The sequence below is a fragment of the Saccopteryx leptura genome, chromosome X, assembly GCF_036850995.1.
Source record: "Saccopteryx leptura isolate mSacLep1 chromosome X, mSacLep1_pri_phased_curated, whole genome shotgun sequence".
NCBI classification, from domain to species: domain Eukaryota; kingdom Metazoa; phylum Chordata; class Mammalia; order Chiroptera; family Emballonuridae; genus Saccopteryx; species Saccopteryx leptura.
Window position 1 is genome coordinate 101,863,268 of NC_089516.1, and position 24,463 is coordinate 101,887,730.

General features: G+C 38.5%; 1 protein-coding gene across 2 annotated transcripts in view; it reads right to left on the minus strand.

The window, feature by feature from the left end:
- The window catches only part of DCX (doublecortin), a 137,979-nt gene that overhangs the window by 33,014 nt on the left and 80,502 nt on the right, over positions 1–24,463 (minus strand). The window contains exons 4-5 of one of the 2 annotated variants that reach the window (XM_066357379.1): positions 13,604–13,706; positions 8,682–8,819 (exon numbers count right to left, since the gene is read on the minus strand). In XM_066357379.1, the coding sequence (XP_066213476.1) occupies positions 8,682–8,819; positions 13,604–13,706 (241 nt within the window). The remainder of the gene's footprint in view (positions 1–8,681; positions 8,820–13,603; positions 13,707–24,463) is intronic. The other variant, XM_066357380.1, reaches the window with a different exon arrangement.

Consider the following 24,463-nt stretch of genomic DNA (forward strand, 5'->3'; position numbering starts at 1 on the left):
GGGGGGGGGGGTAGGAAGGAGGAAGAAAAGTTGTTTTCTCAAAATAAATGCTAACATTTATTTCCTGCTGAAGGTAGTTCTGCTGAGAACATGTATCTGGTGAAGCAAGCCTGTTCAGTACCGGTTTTATGGGGCAGGAACCAGAACAAACTGCACTGCTCTTAATTGGTGGAAAGTATACACAATTTGGAATCAGTCAAGGTTTTAAATTCTGGCTTTCTAGATGTGTGTCCTTGAGTGTAAACTAACCTCTGAAAGTCTTTTCTTAAGTTTGTAACATTTGAATAAAAAATAAAGTGCATTTTGGCCCTGGCTGGTTTGCTCAGTGGTAGAGCATCAGCTCAGCCTGTGGATGTCCTGGGTTTGATTCCTGGTCAAGGCACACAGGAGAAGCACTATCTGCTTCTCTAACTGTCCTCCCTCTCACTTCTCTCTCTCTCTCTCTCTCCTCCTCCTCCTCCTCCTCCTCCTCCTCCTCCTCCTTTTCCTCCTCCTCCTTCTCCTGCAGCCATGGCTTGATTGGAGCTAGTTGACCCCAGGCACTGAGGATGGCTGCACGGCTTCTGCCTCAGACACTAAGAAGACCTCTGTTTCTAAGCAGAGGAGCAACACTCTGGATGGGCAGAGCATCACTCCCTAGTGGAATTGCCAGGTGGATCCCAGTCGGGGTGCATTGGGAGTCTGTCTCTGCTTCTCCTTCTCTCACTAAATAATAAAAAAGTGTGTATCTCAATTATTGTTATTTTCATGATTACATGACAGACTATACATATAATGCTTAGCTGAGTGTCTGAGTATAAAAGAAAGGCTCAGTAATTACATCTTTAATTGGCCACTACTAGAAATGGAAGGAATTGACTAACTGTGCAATACATGAGCATGAGTTAGAAATCCCCTTCTACAAGGAATGACATATCAATCTACACTGGCTAAAGACTAATTATTTGGCTAGCAGGTTAGGCATTAAAGAACTGACATTTTCTTCAGTGAGACTGTTGCTTCTGGTTTTTGCATTTTATTGCTGTGTTTTCTCAAATACAGCCTTTGGCCCTTTGTTCTTCTCTCTTTTACTTTCTCAGCATTACCTTGGTGGGAAAGGGTGTCAATGAACACATTGTCAGACCATTGAAGGTTTTGCAGCATGAGAGTGACACAATGGAAATGGTGTTTAAGGACAAGAAATATGGTGGAACTATAACAGATGTGTCAAAGAGACAGAGGTTTGAAACAGAGATACTACTTAGGAGTTTGTGGAATAATCCAGGTATTAGGTAATTAAGGAAAGGAAGAAACTTGTATATGAGTAATAGAGGTTACAAAGGTTCAACAATAACAATGGCAGCGTATATGGTAGACATGAAGAACTAAAGAGAGGGAAGAGTTAAAGATAACACCAAGGTGTTGGACTTGGGAAATAGACTACAATTGATTCTATTGTGAAACAGGGAGTTGAGGAGAAGAAACGTGTTTAATTTGAATACACATTATATTTGGCACATATAAGCGGGATTGTCCATTAGCATTAATGAGATAGATATCTGGAAGGAAGATTGGGACTAGAGATGTAAATTTAACAGGTGACTCCCTCTACCTTGGAATGTTTTATTCATCACAAACTCTCGTCTATATTTTGATTTTCTTCCCTGTCAGAAATACTTTTTTGCGTGTGTATGAGAGAGTGACAGACAGGAAGGGAAAGAAATGAGAAGCATCAACTCATAGTTGCAGCACCTTAGTTGTCATTGATTGCTTTCTCATATGTGTTTTGACCAGAGGGCTCCAGCCAAGCCAATAACTTTTTTCTTAAGCCAGTGACCTTGGGCTTCAAGCCAGCCACCTTTGGGCTCAAGGCAAAGACCATGGGGTAATGTCTACGATCCCACACTCAAGATGGTGACCCTGCAATTAAGCTGGTGAGGTTGTGCTCAGGACAGCAACTGCAAGGTTTCAAACCTAGGTCCTCAGTGTTCCAGGCTGACTTTCTATCTACTGTGCTAAAGCCTGGTCAGGTGAAATATTCATTTTTCTTTCAAATTAAAATATAACTCCCCAAAGTTACAGACAAGATGGGGGAGTATGTAAACACTGTACTTTTCTCCTCCCACAACCACATCAAAATTAAAACTCAGCTACAGAACCATCATTCAAAACCACCTGAAGTCTAGCTGAACAGAAGTCATAACTAAAGATATGCAGAAGAAGCCATGAGGAAACTGGTAGAAGAGACAAAGATGCTGAACTGGTTGGTCCCACACCCACATGTAACAATTAAAAACTCAACAGAGATATCTCTGAGGCTCCAGAGGATTTCCCCTGAGGAGCAAGGAGTCCTAGGCCAGGGTTCCAGGGCTAGGAAGAGAAGTCCCCATACATTATGGAAGTAAAAACCAGTGTATATTGTGGCTGAGTGAGATAGAAGATTGTTGAAGACTTACTTGCTCACTCTAAACTCAAGTACTGGGGTGGCACCTCTAAAGACACAAAGGACATTTGAGAAGAAACTAAGTTGTCTTGTTTCAGGGTGAGGGCTATAGGGGCAGCTTTCAATCAGACAGAAATGCTGGCAGAGGTCATTGTTTTTTTGCTAAGCTCCCCACCCCCCTGAAAACATAGGAGACACTATGTCTGAGTCTCCACCAGGCTAGTTAACACCATTTACCCCACCCTGATGATTCCCTGAGACCCCGCCCTATTCAATTTGCAGATGCACCCAAGCTGCTTCCAGTGGCCTTTCCATACAAATGGCATGATTTGGCTCATGTGGTAGACTTTTCTAAAATCTCTTAAAGGTCACAAACCCCAAACAAGTAGTGTCTTGCCTCAGCATGCTTCATACCTCTGCTAAGCAGTCCAAAGTTTGGCAATAAAGGTAGCCAGCCTCATTCTTGGAGTAGCTCTCCCAGGTACCCCCAAATCCAGCACAAGTGGCAACCATATGCAGATGACTTTGTAGCTCATACCAGGTGACCCCAAGCAGGGCACAGGCAGTGGCTGAACTTGGCCTGCACCTCCCAAAAGGCCCTAGAAATGACGTATCATGTGGCCAGCTTCAGACCACACCAGAGCACCACCTAACCACCTCCACAAAAGACATATTCATAAAGCAGACAGGGAAGGCATCAGAGCCTTGCTAAATTGAATCCTGCTCCACAGGGTCAGCTCCTGCACCCCAGCTCCTCCAATGTAGTAATGGCCTGTTAGTGATTGAAAGTCAATAGGGTCTTTGTAGTTTAGATTTTGGGGGGATAGAGGTGTGCGGAATTGGCAGTAAGCTGACAGTCTGCCCAACCTCCCACCTCACTTGTTTTGTGAAGCTGCTAAAGGCTATTTTTTTTCCATACCTTCATGTTAACTGTGGTTCTGGATTGTTTATACTCGGCCTATCCCCCATGTCCCTCAGAAAGACTAGATGCAATTCTTTGTTTGGTAAAGTTAAGATGTTATGTATGGTGGGAGTTTTCTACACTTGAGAAAATTCTTGGGTTGTTTTAGAAATGTGATTAGAATTTTTTTTGATTTGCTAATGGCCTCACTTTGCCCTATAAATAAATAAGGTACAGGGGTGGAGAGTGGGTTTTGTTCTTGCCATTTATCAAGGTATTGTCCTGGAGGCCTCCCCTGAAACGCTCTAGCAATAACCAAACTTTGCATGTATGAAGGTCCAATATTAATGCGTATTTTGGTGTAATCCCCTATATCTTGAGCCTGATTTAAAGCTTCTTGGGAGTGGGAATTTCCAAAGGTCTGAGACAAAGACCCTGGGAGCAACCCAATAAGCATAAGAAAGAGCAGAGGGTAGTGGAGGAAGGAAGGAAGGAAGGAAGGAAGGAAGGAAGGAAGGAAGGAAGGAAGGAAGGAAGGAAGGAAAAGAGAGAGAGAATAAATATTCCTTCTTAGCAACTAGCCACTGTGTCCTTTTAATTCAATTTAATTGGGGCTAATTGCATAAAGGGAAAGATGAACACATTAATGGCAGAAATAGAAACAAAGAAACACCCTAAAAATGTTGTCCTTTAATTCTGAAGCCAAGCTTACCTTTTTCCCATCTATATGGCAAGTTCTGGGTTAATCAAAATATACTTGGCACTGCACAAATTTTCCTTAAACATTGCATAGAAGCAAGCTTTTTCGGCTCAGATTTTCTCTGCTGACCACAGTCCTTTGGCTTACTTTAAATACAGACATGGCTAAAAGGACTTGGAGTCTAAGAGTCCATCATCTCTGCCCAGTGAAAATGAGCTCTTTATAGCAACATAATAGTAAATCTTTCCTAAACTCCAGTTTAGGACTTAACAACAGACATTTCATTTGGGGCAAACTTTGTATTGGCAGAAATAGGGATTGAAGTCAAAGGGAATAAAGTAGAAAGATTTTGATTTATTCATAGGCAGAACAGGAAAGAGACAACTTAAGGAATAAGGATTCAAATTATGACGCAAATTACAGACCAAATAGCATCAATTTACTAAACCTCAAATCAAATTGAACCCAGATATTAACTGAACCATGAATTGGACCAAATATATATATTTGAATATCAATGAAACGTTTTCAAACCAGAATCAAACCTATATATTTTCTAATGAACTAGAACATCAAAACATTCTTTTAACTGAACCTGCACTGAGCCAATGTTTTATTTGGTTTGAGTCCCTGTTAGAAAGTAACATTTTTTGGCTTTTGTTTGCCTTTAAAAGAAGGTAGTTAAAATTCCCTGGAAGTGGCCTATCTTCCACAACCTTTAGTTATTCAGGTTGAATAAAGGAATGTGAATTCATCCACAAGTCCCGAATCCAAGACAGACTAACACAGGATAAAAACAGGGTGGTACGACCACATCCTAGAAAAGAACAAAGCATTTCAGCCCCACCCCATGCCAATTTTCTTTGGTTAAACGTTTATTAACATTTGTCTCTTACTAACAGCTCAAAAATATCTTGACACTTTATGAAATAATTCTTTCTTCTTAATATCTGGAAGGGGAAATTTAAGCTAATGCAAAAATATGTGTTGTCTCTAGTTCATCCTTCTGGTTCTCTGATTCTGATTCTGTGTAAGCTATTGTACAGCTCCGTAAATTGAAAATAATTTACAACAATGGAAAATGATTTTTATAGACACTCAAATTCTGTGTGATTTAAAATGGAAACCAAGGCTTCCAGAATTGTCTTAATCACAAATTTATCCCTGATCACAAACTGGGGAAGTAGCAGGACCTACCTAGAGAGGTGTCTTCTCCTCTTCCATATCCTGGCCCTCTCCCTCCCTCAGCTTAAAATTATCCTGAGTGAAGTAGGGTGGAAGGGGGAAAGTTTTATGTCAAATTCAAATCTTACTAAAATAATGGTTTCCCTGAGATCACTGTACCCCATGGAATGTTCCCTGAGTGGATTCTCTAAACTTGACTCTAAACCAACTGCCATGGACTGGGCAAGGTTATGTTACATATATCTTTTTTACTCTTTGAGGCTGGAATCCTGTGAAGGCTCTAACATCATTTGAGACAAGCTCAAATGTTCTGGTAATTACCAAGAAAGCTGACTAGATTGGAGTTAGGCTTCACTTACATGCATGATCTGAAATAAAAATTTAAGTTTTTGCTACTAAGAACACTTTAAATTCTATGTTGGCAGGGAGGGAGTAAGTAAGGGCTGCTTGTAATTCTGAAGTCTGCCAAGTCCCCTTTTTCCTCCTCAGATTTGTTGCTCTGTTTATTTTGTATGTGCGGTTATATCCTCATTCCTTCCCTTTAGCAAGGAAGTTCTGAAGGAGCAAGAACATATCCTGCCTACCTAAGCTTGGGTTTGGATCTAGTATAACTTTTTTTTCAGTTGACAAATATTCACTGAGTCCTTATGCATTCCTGCTCTTTCTCTAGTGTCTTAGAATCAGTGATGTGCATATTTTGTAGAAGGAAAATTCAGTAGGTAGCATGCTGAAGATGACATGCTGAATGATTTGACATGTTTAAATTGTGTTTAATTATAGGTGGTTGTGCTCATGTGTACTAGGTAACCCAATTGGATACAGTCTCCAGAGAGAATCCATTTACTTCAAGCTGTTCCTTTCTCAGCATTTCTAATTCATAGGTTATGTGATAGTTTTAAAATAGGTGCATAAATTCTTTGTTACTCGACCCTGAAAGAGGTAGAGCTTGATTCTCCTCCCCTTGAATGTAGGCTGGACTTAGCTACTGCTTCTAATGAACAAACTACAATAGAAGTGACAGTATATAATTTTAGAGACTAGATCATAAAAGACACTACATCATACTTATTCATCTACTTGAATCACTTAGTATGGGTGAAGATCTTACAACAGCCACATTGGAAGTGGATTCTATACTCCCAGTTGAGCTTTCGGATAATTGTAACCCTTACCAACAACTTGAGTGTAACTACAGGAGAGATCCTGGGCCGGACAGATCCTCCCAGCTATGCCACATAAAAATTCCTGACCTACAGAAAGTGTGAGATAACAAATATGTATTTTTAAGCCACTCAGATATGGGGCAATTTATTTAATAGCAAGAAATAAGTAATACAGGTTAGAAATTCCAGAAATAGCCAGTGACATTTCTAAAAAAAAAAAAAAAAAAGAAAAGAAAAAAAAGAAAACCCAACTAAGTGAATGTTGCCAAACTTTATGATCTTGACCAAGTGTTTAAAGTCAATTTTTTGTAAGACCCTGCTTATAATCTGTATAAACAACTTCATTTTCAATCTAAGTGTTAAAAATTTAAGTCTTTGCAGTTTGAGCGGTATGAATTTGTATAGATAGAGTCATGTGCTTTTCTGTATACTTAAACCATTTATTAACTAAACACATACATTTTAATTCCTTCAGCAAACATGACCTAAATGCTTACTGGATCTCTAACACCATGCTGGGTGAAATAGGTGCTCTTATGCACCTATTCATTCTTAAGCATTATTTGAGGATCAACTAGGATTCAGGCACTGTGCTAGGAACTGAGGATACAAAAAGTAACGTTACATCTGGCTCTTGAGGGGCCCAGTGTTTAGTTGAGGAAGTAGTCAGGTAAATACATACTTTATGCGTGCTATGATATTGCAGAGAACAGAACAACTATCTTTTCGAGGTATTGAAGGATGAATAGGAGTTTTCAAGCAAAGAAGAGTGGTTGACTAGAAATGGCATTCCAGGTACAGGAGAACAGTTTGTACAAACACAAGGAAGTATGAAAAATATGAACTGCCTCTTCACAGTTTAGTTTCTTCTGCCAAAAAATAAAAAGATGACTGCTGCCCTGTACCTGGGTCAAGGCACACAGGAGAAGTGACCATCTGCTTCTCTACCCCTTCCCCCCCTCTCTCTCCTCCCACAACCAAGGCTCCAATGGTTCAAGCAATTTGGCCCCAGACACTGAGGATGGCTCCATGGCCTCACCTTAGGTGCTGAAATGGCTCAGTTGCAGAGCAATGGAGCAGTGGCTCCAGATGGGCAGAGCATTGCCCTGTTAGGGGGACTTGTTGGGTGGATCTTAGTAGAGGCACATGCGGAAGTCTGTCTGCCTCCCTGCTTTCCTGCCTCTCATTTAATTAAAGAGAGAGAGAGAGAGAGAGAGAGAGAGAGAGAGAGAGATATGACTGCTGACATGCATGCTCCTGGCATTGTGAGGTCAGCAGGACAGGTTGTTTTTCTAGACCATGGGCAATCCAAAGCTAATAGGCTATTCAAGCAGTTTCAAATTGAAGGAGAGAGGAAGGGTGTTTTTGCTCTCTGCCCCAAGGTTCTCAAGCTAGAATTCTCATTGTGAACTCTGAGCCTTTGGAGGATAATGTGTAAGTTCTTATGGACCATATAAATTCCTTATCATGAAGAACTCGAATTGTCTGTGAATGGGTCTGCTAAACTTCAACTTCTGTGGCCTTTTGCCTTTTAGATCAGTGTCACTCAAACTGTGGACAAAAGATTTTATTCCAAAACATATACCAACATATTTCTGCCTTCATCAATAAAATCATGTTATGAAAAAAGAATCAGTTGAAATAAACAATTTGTTCAGTGGCATGATTTACATTTGATACAAGCTCCTAATCTTGTCATAGAGTGACAAATTGTTCATGGATTGTCAGTGATCCATAGACTACATTTTTTAGATCACTTACTATCTAATAGATAAAATTCTAAATGACAAATTTCTTTGTTTCCTTTTAGAACCTGGCTTATACTTTTTTTTCCTCATTGCATGAATAATGCAATTTATCTTATTTCTCTTTTTTGTTTTGAATTCTATAGTGTTCCATATCAAATTTAAAGCTCAAATATATCAACTATGTTGACACTAATAGGTGGCATTCTTTAACTTCTTGTTTTTGTTTCTGATTTTTTTTAAAAATTTATGGTAGATAATTATTTCATAGCTATGCTTTTGCTGGATGATGTCAAAGATGATGATAATGAAGAGAACCACAACAATAAGCATTCTAGCAAGCATGGCAAAATTCGGACAGAATTCTGATTTGCATTCACTTGAGTAGAATCAGGGTTATGAGTGTGTCTCCATGAGTCCAAATAAGTTTGACTGTTTAGTCTCTGAATTCGTAGAATTGGTATCATAGAGACACAATGGTGCTCATGAGAGATTCATTCCTCTCCATGCAGAGGATGCTGGCCTCTGTAAATGAAGTCATCATACACAGGAGAAGAACACTCACCGTCTTGGTCGTTACCTGAATCAGCTGGAGACTTGCTCCGGCGCATGGGGCCAGGGCTCTTGGCTGAACTCTTCTGAGGTGTTGGGGATGCCTTGGGGCCAGTTGTGGCTGAAGGGTTTCCTTTCATGACTCGGCATTCTGGGGGGAAAAGACACAATTTAGTAGAGCCAGGAGAGAATTGAGGTTCAGCATATTACCAGCCTCTGGAAACTAAAATAACTACCACAGGTCAAAGTATCTAATGGCTCAAGACCATAAGATACCCCTCATTTTTTGTAAGAATGATGGCTCTGGAGAAGGAAGCATGGGAGAAACTTTCAAAAGTCACCTGGGCTAAAACAAATGTTTACATCTCTGGATTACAGAAACAAGGGAAGAAGATAAGAAGTAAGTTGAATAGGTAATTAGTCAACTCAATCATTTGTTGAAAAACCAGTCATGTCTCAGAATAGCACCTATTGACATGATTAATTAATATTCTTAGAGAAGAGATTGGCAGCTTTTTAGAGGCTGAAATCTCATAGATGAAACATTCATGAGTAATTAAAAGGAGTGGGAGGGTGCTACCATTTATTGTTTATTACATGTCCTGTACTGGAGTAGGCATACTTAGGATCTCATGTCATTTTATAAATAAGCACCACTACTACCACCACCATCTTAAATTTGTAAATTTTTTTTGTTTAAGTGCTTGGATATTATCATAATACCCTATGCTGTTTTAATGAATAAACAGGCCAGCAGTGACTCTGCTATTCAGAACTTATAGAAAGCTCATCAGTGTATAGGAGAGTCAGCCTATATTCTTGCTACTTGCCACAACCTCAAATTAACACGTTTAGAACACCCTTTCTATTCAGGTTACTCAGCACACCTCCTATGGCAAGTTGGGGCAGTAATTGTGCTAATATATTAGAAGGAGTAGTTTACTCAGTTTACTGATAAGCATACAAAGAGCTTAAGTGTCTTGCTTAGAGCCACAAAGCAAGAAAATAGCAGCCTGACCTGTGGTGGTACAGTGGGTAAAGCATGGACCTGAAGTGCTGAGGTCCCTGGTTTGAAACACTGAGGTCGCTGGCTTCAGTACATGCTCATCAGCTTGATCAAGGGCTGACCAGCTTGACTGTGGGGTTGCTGGCTTGAGCGCAGGATTATCAACATGATTTCAAGGTCACCAGCTTGAGCCCTAAAGGTCACTGGCTTGAGCCTAAGGTTGCAGGATTGAGAAAGGGGTCACTGGATTGGCTTGAGCTGCTCCCCCAGTCAAGGCATGTACAAGAAGCAATTAATGAACAACTAAAGTGAAGTTACTATGAGTTGATGTTTCTAACTCTCCTCTCTCTTCTCTCTCTCTCTCTCCCCATCCTTCTCTAAAAACAAAAGAAAGAAAGAAAAATAGAAAATATCAGAATAAGGACTAGAAACCAAGTCTTCTGAGTCCCAGTATAGTATTCTTTCCACTCTGTTTTTCATTATTTTTGTTTTCTTTTTTTTTTTAACCTTGTGCTGCTCAAAGTAGAACCAAACAGCTTGATAGAGATTAGGGTTTTTTTTTGTTGTTGTTTGTTTGTTTTGGGATTTTTTTTTATCTTATTGTCACCTTCAACTTAAAGATACATTGAAATATTATTTACCCAGAGAGATTTGGGGATATTTTCTGGTAATTGAGATTTTTAGGAAACTGAGTTAAGCTGAAAGCTCATTTCACTGGGGAACAATTTTTTTTTTTTTCATTTTCTGTTGCATGAGGTTTTAGAACTGTTTCTATATATTTCTGCATCACTGATTCTAAATCTGAAATCCATTTTTTGGTGCATGCTCTAGTTTTTAATGCAATTTTAATTTCTTTTTGTTACAGTTAATGGCATGCATTGGTTTTTAAATTAGAATTAAAGGGCAACGACTCTTGGATTGAACATAACCACAAGGCAATTAATGTTTTACATACACCACTTTTAATAATTGTACTTGTTTTTAAATGTAAAAAAAATAGTATCTGATAAAAACACCCTCTTATTTTGTTTTAAGATTGAATCATGGCTTCTTCGAGTAGGCGTAAATATAAGAATAGTCCTGATACCTTCTGTTATATATGTGGCTGTTACACACTTCAGCATCAAAGGCACAATATTTCATCATTTGTGACACGTGCATATATTGCCTATTTTCAAGTTCCCCTTGGCGATCAAGACAAGAATTGGGCTCCTCATGTTGTGTGTCATAATTGTGAGGAAATGCTTCGTGATGGACAAAAGGAAAATGCAAAGAAATGTCTTTTGGTATTCCCATGTTTTGGCGTGAACCTAAGGACCACAGCCGTGACTTTTATTTCTGTCTGATCCATACAATCGCCATCGGCAAGAAAAAATGGCATATGATCACATATCCTAATATTCCTTCAGCAATACGACCTATCCCACACTCTGAGACACTCCCGGTTCCAGTTATCAATGGTTTTGTTTATTCTAAGGGTGAAGAAAGTGAACATGGTGATCAAGTGTATTTTGATAAGATGCATGAAGAAATGGTTGTAGAATCTGAAGGGTCTTCTTCTGATGCCAAGCAATCATTAACCCCTCAGCAATTTAGCCAACCCTAATTGAATGACTTAGTAAGAATGACATAAAAATTGGCCTCGACTTTCTGAAGTATAAGGAGCATAACTGGATCATTTGTGTAGATCTTAAAATGGTAAATTTCCTGCTAGGACAACACAGAGGTTTCATAAAGTATCCTTGCTTTCTGTGTTTGTGAAATAGCTGAGCTCGGGAAAAACACTGGACACAGAAGGCGTGGCCAAATGTGAACCTCTGGAAGTAGGGATGCAAAATATTGTGAATGAACCTGTAGTTAATTGAGACAGATCATTTTTCTCCCACTTCAGATCAAACTTGGCTTAATGAAGCAGTTTGTTCAGGCTTTGAATAGAGAAAGTGAATGCTTCCAACATATTCTTTCTCCTTTTCCTGCCTTGTCTTTCGAGAAGATAAAAGCGGGTGTATTTGATAGACCTCAAATTCAAACCCTCACACATGATGAAGAATTTTCCAGGAAGATGAATAAGGAGGAGAAAGCAGCATGGCAGTCTTTTGTGGAAGTTACAAAAAATTTCCTTGGCAACAAAAAAGCAGAAAACTATGAACTTCTGGTTCAAAGGATGCTGTTGGCTTTCTGCGACATTGGATGTAACATGCACGTTAAGATTCACTTCTTGAACAGTCACCTTGATAAGTTTCCTGAAAATCTTGGAGCTCTTAGTGATGAACAGACTACTGCTGGAGCATCAAATGAGATTGTCCTCAACAAGTACACAAACGCAAAGCCACAAACGCAAATTTTTGCCTGAATAGAATTTAAATAAGTTTTGTGCAAATTTTATGATTAAAATAAGTGTTTTAATATGTTCTATTTCAAAATTGTAGACAAATTCTGATTCAATCATATCTTTTAGTGTATTAATGTATTTATGGCATTATATAAATTATTATACTTTTACAAAGATGATGCCCAAGAAGACAATCTACTTCATTATGTTAAACTAAATGTTGAAAAATTTAATATAAGATGAAAACCTAAAATCTTGAATTGCAAAAAAAACTGTAGCTTACAGAGAAAAACTAATGTCAGATTTGAGATCAGCACACTCGAATTAGGTAAGAACAAGTGTTTTTGTGGATGCAACAATTTTTTCCCCCATTGTTATTTTACTTCTTTCTTTGGTCAATTAACTTTAGGTATCACTGTCAATAGCTGGAGATATAGAAGGAATAGGAAATTAGACTTAGTTTTGAATTTGTTTAGCTACTCAATAGTCATTTGCCTTTTCCCAAAGGAAACATATCAGAAATGCCACCTCCATCAGGGTCCCTGTCATTTGAGTTGTTTGTAAAATCTGCATTAGTACAACTTGGTTTATTTTTCCCAGAATTTATTTCTTATAAGAGCAAAATACTTTTTTTACAGGGACACAGAGAGAGAGTCAGAGAGAGGGACAGATAGGGACAGACAGACAGGAATGGAGAGAGATGAGAGGCATCAATCATCAGTTTTTTGTTGTGAGACCTAGGTTGTTCATTGATTGCTTTCTCATATGGGCCTTGACCACGGGCCTTCAGCAGACCGAGCAACCCCTTGCTCGAGCCAGTGACCTTAGGTTCAAGCTGGTGAGCCTTGCTCAAACCAGATGAGCCCGTGCTCAAGCTGGCGACCTTAGGGTCTCAAACCTGGGTCCTCTACATCCTAGTCCAATGCTCTAGCCACTGCGCCACTGCCTGGTCAGGCCACAAAATATTTTTTGAATGTGTCTTTCATTAAGATTTTATCATAAACCTGATGCCATATGAGCTAATTCATCATTAACTTATACCTAGAGCTTGGACTCAGCAAAGGGAGATGGGCAGATGTTTCACTTCCTTTCTGAGATTAACAACCTTCTGGACTCTTGAATCAAAAAGCAGGGAGAATGGGGAAGCAAACCATAAGGTGAGAAAAGGTGAAAGATTTTTATCATTAGAATACAGTGAAAAATCTTTCTATGATAGAATCATCAACATGGGATAAATAGCTAGAAGATGCTGACTTGAAAAAAATTTATACTTATAATATCCAAGTTGACTCCAAATATTCCTTCCCATGGTTTGACTGTACCTGTTGGGCCACGTGATACAATATGTGGTTGAAGAAATATGGTCATTGTCAGGGTAGAGAGTGAGTTTTATTGAGTTTAGAGGGTGGGCATCTGGGACAACTAATCAGCCTTTCATTTAGTGACTGAGGTATCCAAATATAAAAGAGAAAAGTTAACAAATATTTGCCCTTGTCCTTGAGGGACCATGAATGGATGTGATCCAGGCCATATAAACACATGAAAATCTTAAGGGACAGAAGTGGAGAGAACAATAAAATCCAGTGGCTGTGCTTACCATTTTCATCCAGAGAAAAGTCATCCTGAGCATAGCGAAACTTTTCAGGACCACAGGCAATAAATACATCATCATCACCAAAGAAATCATGGAGACAGGTTACCTATGGAGAAAGCAGAATCATTGAATTTGAATCTGATGATCTTATGACAATGAACTTCACACCATGTTGGTGGAGAAGGAAAAAAAAATAATATCTGAGCCATTGTCTCTAGCCCCCAAAGATCTCCTTTTACTCAAAATATGAGGCTAATAGTTTGTACCACAACCCCTAGAGAGTAAAAATATACTGAGTGCCACTACTTTTTCATGTTTCATATGTGGTAGTCTGAATCAAGAGTAACATTGGAAACATGTCTAAATGGAATACTCCCTTCATGACATTTGAATAAAATGCAAAAGCAAATGGCCCTACAAATGTTACCTTTCCTTAAAGACACAGAGACAGAGTAGTTAGTCCAACTCTGAGGCCAAGGATCTAGGCCAAATCAGATGAAAAAGATCTTCTACAGCATGTAGTGGATAGATTCTATAACTGACTGAAATGTGGAAGCTCCTCTCATAATTATTAGTTTGTAAAAAATAAAATAAATAAAAGGACACCAATTCTTAACTGCTTTAAACCCAAAGAAATGAAACGTTTCTTAAAAATGGACCCAGAACCTGGTCAAGGCCCAGAATACTATTCTTCTGTGAAGAATGAGGAAGGGGAAACTGCCTTGACCACTTAAAACCTAATCAACGGACCTGTCATGACGCAGTGGATAAAGCGTCTACCTGGAACACTGAGATTTCCAGTTCAAATCCCTGGGCTTGCCTGAGCAAGGCACATATTGGAGTGGATGCTTCCTGCTCCCCCCTACTCTCTCTTTGTTTACAGTAGCCAAGATATGGAAACAGCCCAAGTGTCCATTAGTGGACAAATGGATTAAAAAGCTGAGGTACATATACACAATGGAATACTACACAGCAGTGAAAAAGAAGGAAATCTTACTTTTTGTGACAGCATGGATAGACCTGGAGATTATTATGCCAAGTGAAATAAGCCAGGTTGAGAAAGAAAAATATCATATGATGTCACTTATATGTGGAATCTAATGAATAATGTGAACTGAGGAATGGAATAGAGGCAGAGGTGGAGTCACAGGGACCAAAGGGACAGCAGTCAGAGGGAAGGGGGAAGAGGGGATGGAATTAGAGAAGTTAAAGGGATTAGTGAAACTATATATACATAAAACAGAGATATAGATAACAGGACAGCAAATCCTAGAGGGAAGGGGGAGGGGGTAAAAGTGGTGTAAAAAGAAATACAGGGGTGGGGGTGAGGGAGTTATATTCAGTGAAACACCTGAAACCACATAAACACAATAAATTAAAAATTAATAAAAATTTTAAGAAAAGAAACAATAACAACAAAATAACATTATCCTCCAACTCAGGTCTATTCAATTCCTGTTCCCCCAATCAATATGATTGCATGATTTACACAAAGCAAAAGATGCATACATATTGTCCTCATTTTCTCAGCCTCCCAATTATCCAAGAGATGCCAAGAAAAGGGAAGAAGATTTGGAGAATGGCTACGGTCACTCCTATTAAGCCTCTTCCCAGACCTGAGATCTGACCTTATCAAATAAGTCAAATTCTTTCTTCAATCCACTTGTCCCTCACTCATCTTTTCATTGCACAATCATGTAATGACAACCAGAGTTAACACTAATTGAAAGCTTACTATGTGACAAGCACTCTGCTAAATACTTCCAAACCAGTCATCTCATTATACTCTCACAAAAAATCTTAGAAGTCAGTAATATTATCTTTCACTATTTTACAGTGAGCAAACTGAGACACAAAGAAAATAAGTAAATTACTTAGTTGGAAAATGATGAGGCCGCCTGATGGATGACGATGGTGAAGTGGATAGAGTGTCAGCCTGGGATACAGAGGACCCAAGTTTGAAACCCTGAGGATACTGGTTTGAGTGTGGGCTCATCTGGCTTGGGCACAGGCTTACCAGCTTGAGCACAGGGTCACCGGCTTGAGTGTGGGATCATAAACGTGACTCCAAGGTCGCTGGGCTGAGCCCAAGGTCACTGGCTTAAGGAAGGCATCAGTTGCTCTGCTAGAGCCCCCCCCCCCCCCGGTCAAGGTACATATGAGAAAGCAATCAATGAACAACTAAGGTGCCACAACAAAAAATTGATGTTTCTCATCTCTTTCCCTTCCTGTCTATCTGTCCCTTTCTCTCTCTCTCTCTTTCTAAAAAAAAGAAAGAAAGAAAGAAAGAAAGAAAGAAAGAAAGAAAGAAAGAAAGAAAGAAAGAAAGAAAGAAAGAAAGAAGGAAGGAAGGAAGGAAGGAAAGAAAGAAAAAAAAAAACAGTGAAGTCAAATATGTTCATGGCCTCTCAGTGATAAGATACACTTTTGTATGGATTAGGCACTGGGGAGACAAATATGAATAAGACTCAGGTCATGACTTCATGGAGCTCACAGTCTGATGGAGTGAGATACACTAAAACAGAGGATATCAAAGAGTGCTAGAATGGAAGGATATGTAGGTGCCATGGGAGCTATTTAATACCACATCCCAGGGAACCAGTCATTGGCTGACACTGTTGGTTCAATTAGCACCTTATATATTGTCCTGGAAACAGATTCAATGACAGAGTCTATGTGGCTTTGAACCCTACTGCAGATTCCTACTGACATCTAGGACCTTGGCTCAATAAAATCTAGAGCCCCGATCTTAGATACATTGTGTATCTCTGAATTTTTTACTCCCTGCCACCTCCTTAAACCTGAAGAAATTTCCCCTGACCCTGACTGGCTGCCTTTAGTTTTGATTATGAGTAAGGGAAGCCTCATCATTGGGTGTCCTTCCACTAGCAGTTTCTGGAATTCAGCACTTTGTTTCAAGAACTGCCTGTATTTTCATAAGTACTCAGCTAATCCTTCCAATTAGGTCACAGATGTCCTGAATGTAAAGACCAAGTTTATCCTTCCTTCTGTATATATCCGTGGTATCTGATACAGTGTTTATCACAAAGTGAAAATGTAACCAGGACTGTTTTTGCCTCAGCCAAATGTTTAAAAAAAAATAAAAACAAACAAACAAAACAAGAAAGTTTTGTAAAAATATACAAAGACAGAAATAAAGAAATGAAAAGTCTCAAACAACTAGCCATAAAAAGAATTTAGTAAATACTTCAAACAGCAATGCTTCACCAAAAGGCACCAGAACATTCATTTTGGAGGTATTTGTGGAAATTGCTTCCCAAGAAGAAAAACCAAAAACTCAAAAGCAGCTATTGCAGTGACATACCAGGCTATCCTATTGTGGGACAACAAAGGCTTCACATATTGCTCTAGGGGTGCGTTACAATGAACTACTACTTTCCTTCAACCCCAAGCTTCTCTGACCCAACACAGGTTTTGGGAAAGCCTTTGGATAACCCCTCCTTTGGGAAGCTTCTAAAAAAGGCAAAGTCCCTTATGCTTCTGACAAACTCACAATGGTGGGATTGGCTTCAAATACATTCATTTTGCAATTCAGCTTTTCATCGTCAAGTTTCTTGTGTGATCCCGTCACACATTTTACTGGCTTACAAATGTAGACAAATTCACATTGTGCATGTGGAAGCTTAGCTTTCTCAAGTGACTTGAATACTGAAACACAACAGCCCTCTTGCACTTTGCTACAGAGCTGGAAAAATAGAAAGCTCTCCATCTTAAATATGAAAAATGCAAAATATAGAGTCAAGGTGGCCCAAGGATATGTAGTTTGGCTCATGGCAGAGCTGAGACTAGCACTCAGGTATCCTGATTCAATTCAAGACAAAACAATTAAGTTTTCTGATAAAATATTTCTCTTTAAATCCCTGACTTGAAAGGCTTGTGTGAAACCAAGACGGAAGAGTCTCCATTTTTCCTAATCAATGGCTGATATTCATTAAAACATTTTACTAAATTGAGAGAAGAAAGCATCCTCATGGATCAGAATGTTTATTTATGACAAAAGTTCTCCTATTCATTACTATAGAAGAAAGAAGGAAAAAGAGAAAGAAGGAGAACAAGAATGGAGTATAAGAAATAATGCCCCAATGAAACTTGTACTTAAACAGGTTTTGAAATTCCATGGAAGTAACACAAACAAAGTCCACCTTAGTTTATGTTGCAAATGTATAATTTTGAAATTAGGTTTTTGAGATAAAGTGTCCATCACGAGGTGCCAACAGAAGTGATAAAAATAATAATCATTATGATGCCACTCACAGCATCCCAGAGAGGAAGAGTCTTGCTGACATCAGCTTTTGTATGAGTCACACTTGAGTATTCAAGTCAGGGACAAGAACACAAAAGCACAACACCTGTCTTAGTAATTAATCAACCAGCAGCACAAAATCAATACTATCAACTTATATCAACATTAAACCACTAAATCAATGATCTTTTTAAAAAATCAACAGCCATTGGGGGACAGGAAGCTAGCTTGATTGTGCATGAATGTGAATAATAGGTTATATGGACCATCCAGTGGTTTAAATGTCAAAATACAAATAAGAAATAGAATACAACAGAGCACTGTGTAAGAGAAGTTTGAGTATATTAGCTGCAAATGGCAAATTTCCTGTGACCTGATTTAACTTTGATTAGATTCCCCACCCAGATACTTGCAGTTAGTTCTCATAGGTGCCTACTCCTGGTAGATTCTAGATTTCACTATCTAATTGTTCAGAAAGAAATGTTATCTCAGGAAGTAAGGTCTTGCTTCTATATCGATTAGACTCATTTTTAACATGCAAAATACTTTCACCTAAAGTTCCATCTCACTAATATTTATACATTAAGCTCTATGGTAAAAGAACTATGTGAGAGACATAAGAATGTATTAAAAAAGGCAGCTATCTTCAGAGGTGACAGCATATTAAGCAAGTCAGTGCTCTAGAAATAATTGGACCACATGGTAGACTACTGTTAGCACTATCATAGAAGCACAAGGGAAACACAGGAGACAAAGAGAAAGATTCTAATCATGAAAATTGGAGAAGACTGCACAGAGGTGATACCAAATCTGAGTCCTGAAGGATATGTAGGATATAGGTTGATAGAGATAGAAATAATGAGTATTTCAGGTAACTGCATAAACAAAGGCAGAAAAGCAGGAACATGCCTTTTTCTTGACAGCCCTGGAAAAAAAAATCTGCACCATGTCTACTATAGTCACAGAGATTCTAACTCTCCAAAGTACAATTGTCCAGACGCATCTGCCAGCATCTGTACAGACACAACATACAGTTGCATACTGGCAGAATTCAGGGTGAAGAGAAGGGCAGAGAGTGTCTAGGAGGAGAGGAGCGGTCCCAGTGGTGAAGAAGAGGGAACCTTGTGGCTAGAAAGACAAACCGCACTGATTTCCCAGTCTTGCCAACAGTGTGCCCAGCCCATAGAGAGTGAATAGAGAGCTTCGTAAAATAAGTTAATGAAACATTCAGTAAACACTATGGATGAGACATTTTCTACCCTCATTCTGGAACATTTTCCGCCTTCCAGCCCTGGATGTGCTCCAGTCAGAGGTTGGCACAGGGCTGGTTTCAAGAACTTGGGCAATGTTTCTGAGATAGTCCTGGTGTTTTTTTATCAAAGTTGTTTTCATGGAGTTATCTTGAGGTCTTACTTGTGGGTTTTTCATGTCAACATTTTTGCCTGGGCCAGAGGCTTTTTGATTCTGCATTGCCTCTATTGATTCAGATCTTTTTATTCAGCATCTTAAACCTTCCTAAAATCTCTGGTAATATAATAACCATGTCACTTGCATTTGCAACATATATTTACTGTTTTCAGAACACTTTCACATTTATAGAATCTTACATTTTCTTCCACACTTCCAATTCTCCTCTCAACCCAATTCAATCAACCTTCCTTCCCCATCACTCTACCAAGGCTGCTCTCATCAAGGTCAACAATGACTTCTATGTTGTCAAATCCCACAATCACTTCTCTGGCTTCATCTTACTAAATAAACTAGCCAGCAACATTAGATGTGAAATGAACCAGTCCTCCTCCTTAAATACTTGCCCTTCTTGGCTTCTGGACACAGCAGGCTTCTGGATTTCCTCTTATTTCAATCTCCTTTGCTCGATTCTCTTCCTTTTCCCAACAGCTCAATATTTGAAAGCCCCAGTGCTCAGTTCTAATGCCTCTTTCCTTCTTTATTTACATTTATTTACTAGGTGATCATATTCAGTCCCAAATTTTTACATGCTATCTATGTATAGATGACTCAGACATTGTTATCTCCTGGCCCTCCTTGTCCTGGAAGTCTGGCTGCATATATTCAATTGCCTCCTTGATGACTGCAGTTGGTTATATGACAGGCATCTGAAATTTAATACTCCCAAGAATAAACACTTATTTCTCCCTTTCCAAATCTTACTTTCCTCTAGCTTTCCTCATCTCAATCAGATGGTACCACAATTCCTCCAGATGCCCAAACTAAAAAAAAAAAATTTTTTTCTTTCTTTTTTTATTTTTCTGAAGCTGGAAACGGGGAGAGACAGTCAGACAGACTCCCGCATGCGCCCGACCGGGATCCACCCGGCACGCCCACCAGGGGGCGATGCTCTGTCCCTCCGGGGCGTCGCTCTGCCGCGACCAGAGCCACTCTAGCGCCTGGGGCAGAGGCCAAGGAGCCATCCCCAGTGCCCGGGCCATCTTTGCTCCAATGGAGCCTTGGCTGCGGGAGGGGAAGAGAGAGACAGAGAAGAAGGAGGGGGTGGGGGTGGAGAAGCAGATGGGCGCTTCTCCTGTGTGCCCTAGCCAGGAATCGAACCCGGTCCCCCGCACACCAGGCCGATGCTCTACCACTGAGCCAACCGGCCAGGGCCCTAAAAAATTTTTTTAAACAAAAGTAACATTCTTTCCCCTCTCTATTGTCACTGTCCTAATCCAAGGTAGAATACAATAGCTTTATAACCCATCTCTGTATGTCCACTCTGGGCAGCACACCCCCAACCCCCACTCCTTACACAAACGGTCATACTGTTCTCCATACTGCAGTCAGAGTAGCATTTTACAATTTTACAGAGGCATATTACTCCCCTGCTTAAAATTCTCCAAAGCTTGACCATAAATATATAGAATAAAATTCTAACTTTTTATCATGGTTCTATATTATCCAATCTCTTTCACCACATATGCTAACTAACTCCAGTCACACTGACCTTTCTGCCACTCAAACACATCAAGAACTTTCTTGCTTCAGGGCCTTCATTTTTGCAGCTTCTCTAGTATGTATTCTTCCCAGATATTTCACAGGGATAATTGCCTCATCACAATCAAGTCTAAAGTAGAACATATTTAAGTCTGAGCAACCCTTAACTTACATGCCATTGTTTCTTAGAATTTTAATTCTTTTATTTAACCTCACAAATTAGTCATTATTCTTTCAATTATTTTATATAGTTAATATTGGTTACATTTATCTACATAGTTACCGGTTTATTTGCTTATCATGTCTTGTTATATCTCAGGCTTTTCATCTGGGGTCATTTCAAAATTAGACACATGTTAGACCTAGCCACTCTATCTTCCATGTCACAACTTCATCTTTATATTTTTCATCTTCTTATCTCTTACTGTTGCATTCTGGAAAATATCTTCAAATCTTGCAGTTCCTTTCTTTTCACTTTCGATATGTTGCATTTACCACTTAATCCACTCATTGTGTTTCAAATTTTAATGATTATAATTTTGATTTTTACAAATTCTGTTTCATTTTCCCCTTAAATGTGCCTGGTTACACCTGATAATCTCTTTTGCTTATCTTATTTTGATCATATGTTTTGTTTCTTTAAATCAGGGGTAGTCAACCTTTTTATACCTACTGCCCACTTTTGTATCTCTGTTACTAGTAAAATTTTTTAACCGTCCACTGATTCCTTAGTAATGGTGATTTATAAAGTAGGGAAGTAACTTTACTTTATAAAATTTATAAAGCAGAGTTACAGCAAGTTAAAGCATATAATAATAATTATTACCAAGTACTTTATGTTGGATTTTCGCTAAGTTTGGCAGAATAAGTCTTTATAAAACAACTTACTATAGTTAAATCTATCTTTTTATTTATACTTTGGTTGCTCTGCTACCACCCACGATGAAAGCTGGAACGCCCACTAGTGGGCGGTAGGGACCAGGTTGACTACCACTGCTTTAAACAATCCATATAAAGTTATTTTATGTCCTGTACCTGATAATGTTATTATCTGAAGTTCTTGGGAATACAAATCTGTTGTTTCCTTGTGTGTCTGATAAATTTTTTTTGTGTGTGTATCTGTGTGTGTGAGAGAGTTCATATTTGGTTAAACTAAATATTTGAGAATCTTATAGGATCTAAAGTTGGGAAAGCTTTTCTCTGGAAAAGATGTGAATTTGCTTCTGCCAGGTGTCAAGGGGCACTAACAATGTGGGGCCACTTTCTCTCAGCTATGATTTCTCTTGTTATATGAATAGTAAAAATTTGAACTTCACATCTTGTAAGAGCAAGTTTTGGGTTGCAAACCCTAGAAGGGATACTTATGGGAGCAGGAGCCACAGTAGCAGGAAAAGTGGTGTTCTTGTTTATTTTATTTTCCACGTGGAGTCATGGCAGAAACAAACAAATTAACAGGTAGATTTCTGGTGTATCCCCCTTTAAAGGTCTTGACTTAATGTGAAAGTTGTAGCGTTATGCCCCTCACTTGTTAAGGACCTTGTGCGTGCTTGCGTGCGTCATGCAATTCTATAAACATTCAAAGCTCTGGGCTCCAGTTAAGGGGTTTTTGCCTCCAGGGAAGCTTAATCTTTTACATACTGCCTGCTGCTCTGGTTTCAACTTCTGGTTCCTTTTCCTTCTCCTGTCTTTCTGCAAGCTTAGAAAAGAATTTAAAACTGTTTGTTGCAGGTTTCTCAAAAATCTAATAATAAAATTACTATATAATTGTGTTCCTGAACCCAATTTTAACATGTGAGAATGGAGGGATTCTCTATACCTTCAATATGCAATGATCTAACACCAGCTGAGTGTTTATAATTCAACTAATTTCTGACATATTTATACAGAGATTCAGTCTTACAAGAGTGCCCCTTCAACTCAAATGCCAGTTGCAAGTACAGGTTGTTACCTGTTCTTCTGACTGACTGGTTATAAATCCGAGGCTAAATTTCTCCAAATTGAGGTAAGTGGAGCAGACTTGTTTAGTATCCTCTAGTGTTGTGGAGTTAGCAGACGAACTCTTTGGCCCTCCCACCCTTTGATATCACTGTATCAAAACTTTTATTTAAACCCTACCAATGTCCATTTTATTCATCTTATTTCTTAATACAGTCATGTATCACTTAACATTAGAAACACATTCTGAGAAACGCATCCTTCGGTAATTCTGTCACAGTGTGAACATCATAGAGTGAACATACACAAACCTCGATGGTATAGCCTGCTACACACCTAGGCTATATGGTATAGCTTATTATTCCTAGGCTACAAATCTGTACAACATGTTACTAAATACTGTGGGTAATTGTAACACAATGGTATTTGTGTATCTACACATGGAAAAGATACAGTAAAAGCACTGTGTAAAAGATAAAAAATAGTACATCTGTATAGGCCACTTACTATAAATGTAGCTTGTAGGACTAGTAGTTGCTCTGGGTGAGTTAGTGAGTAGTGAGTGGATGTAAAAGTTTAGAACATAATTGTTCACTTCTGTGGACTATATAAATACTGTATACTTAGGTTATGCTAAATTCATAAAAAAGTATTTTTCTTTAATAGTAAATTAACCTTAGCTACTATAACTTTTTACTTTAGAAACTTTAATTTTTTTGACTTATAATAACAGCTTAAATGACACATTATACAGCTGCAAAAGAATATTTTTCTTCTTTACATTTTTATAAGCTTTTTTCTATTTTTAAAAGTATTTTTTTTCTTTTTAAATGTTTTTGTTAAAAACTAAGACACAAACACATTAGCTTAGGCCAACACACAGAATCATTATTCATAAAAGCCAAAAGATAGAAACAATCCAAGTATCTGTCAGCAGATGAACAGATAAACAATATGTGGTATAAACATACAATAGAGTCACACTGTATTCATAGAATTCAACCACAAAAGCAATGCAGTTCTGATACATGCAAACTGAACCTTGAAAATATTATGCTAAATAAAATAAACTAGACACAAAAGGATAAATATATGATAGCGTTTATATGAAATATCTACAATAGACAAAATCATGGAGACACAAAGCAGTCTAAAGGTTACCAGAGGCTTGGGGAGTTATTGCTCAACAATTACAGAGTTTCTGTGTAGGGTGATGAAAAGGTTCTTGAACTAGATAGTAGTGATGATGAAACAACATAGTAAATGTAATCAATTCCATGGAATTGCATAACTAAAATGGTTAAAATGACAAACTTTTGTTATATATATTTATCACAATTAAAAACATTAATAATGCAATATGTCACAACCATGGAATTAATCACTTTGAATGAATTTTATGGTATGTGAATTATATACATCAATAAAGATAGTAAAAACAAAAATGTAAAATGTTTTTATAATTTATCCAAGATTTAGTTATATTGTAGTAGGAAGGCTTTTAAAAGCACTTAGTCTGCCATATTTCAGGAGCACAAGTCAAATTTCACCTCTTCAGAGAGGTCTTCCATACCTCTCAGTCTAAACTAGAAGCACCACCACAACTGCATACGCACCAAGACAGCAGCACACTGATCTGTCTTGTTCAACATTGTATCCTCACAAAGTTTAAGTGTAAAAAGTCAAATATTTAAAATATTATTATCATTAGCAAT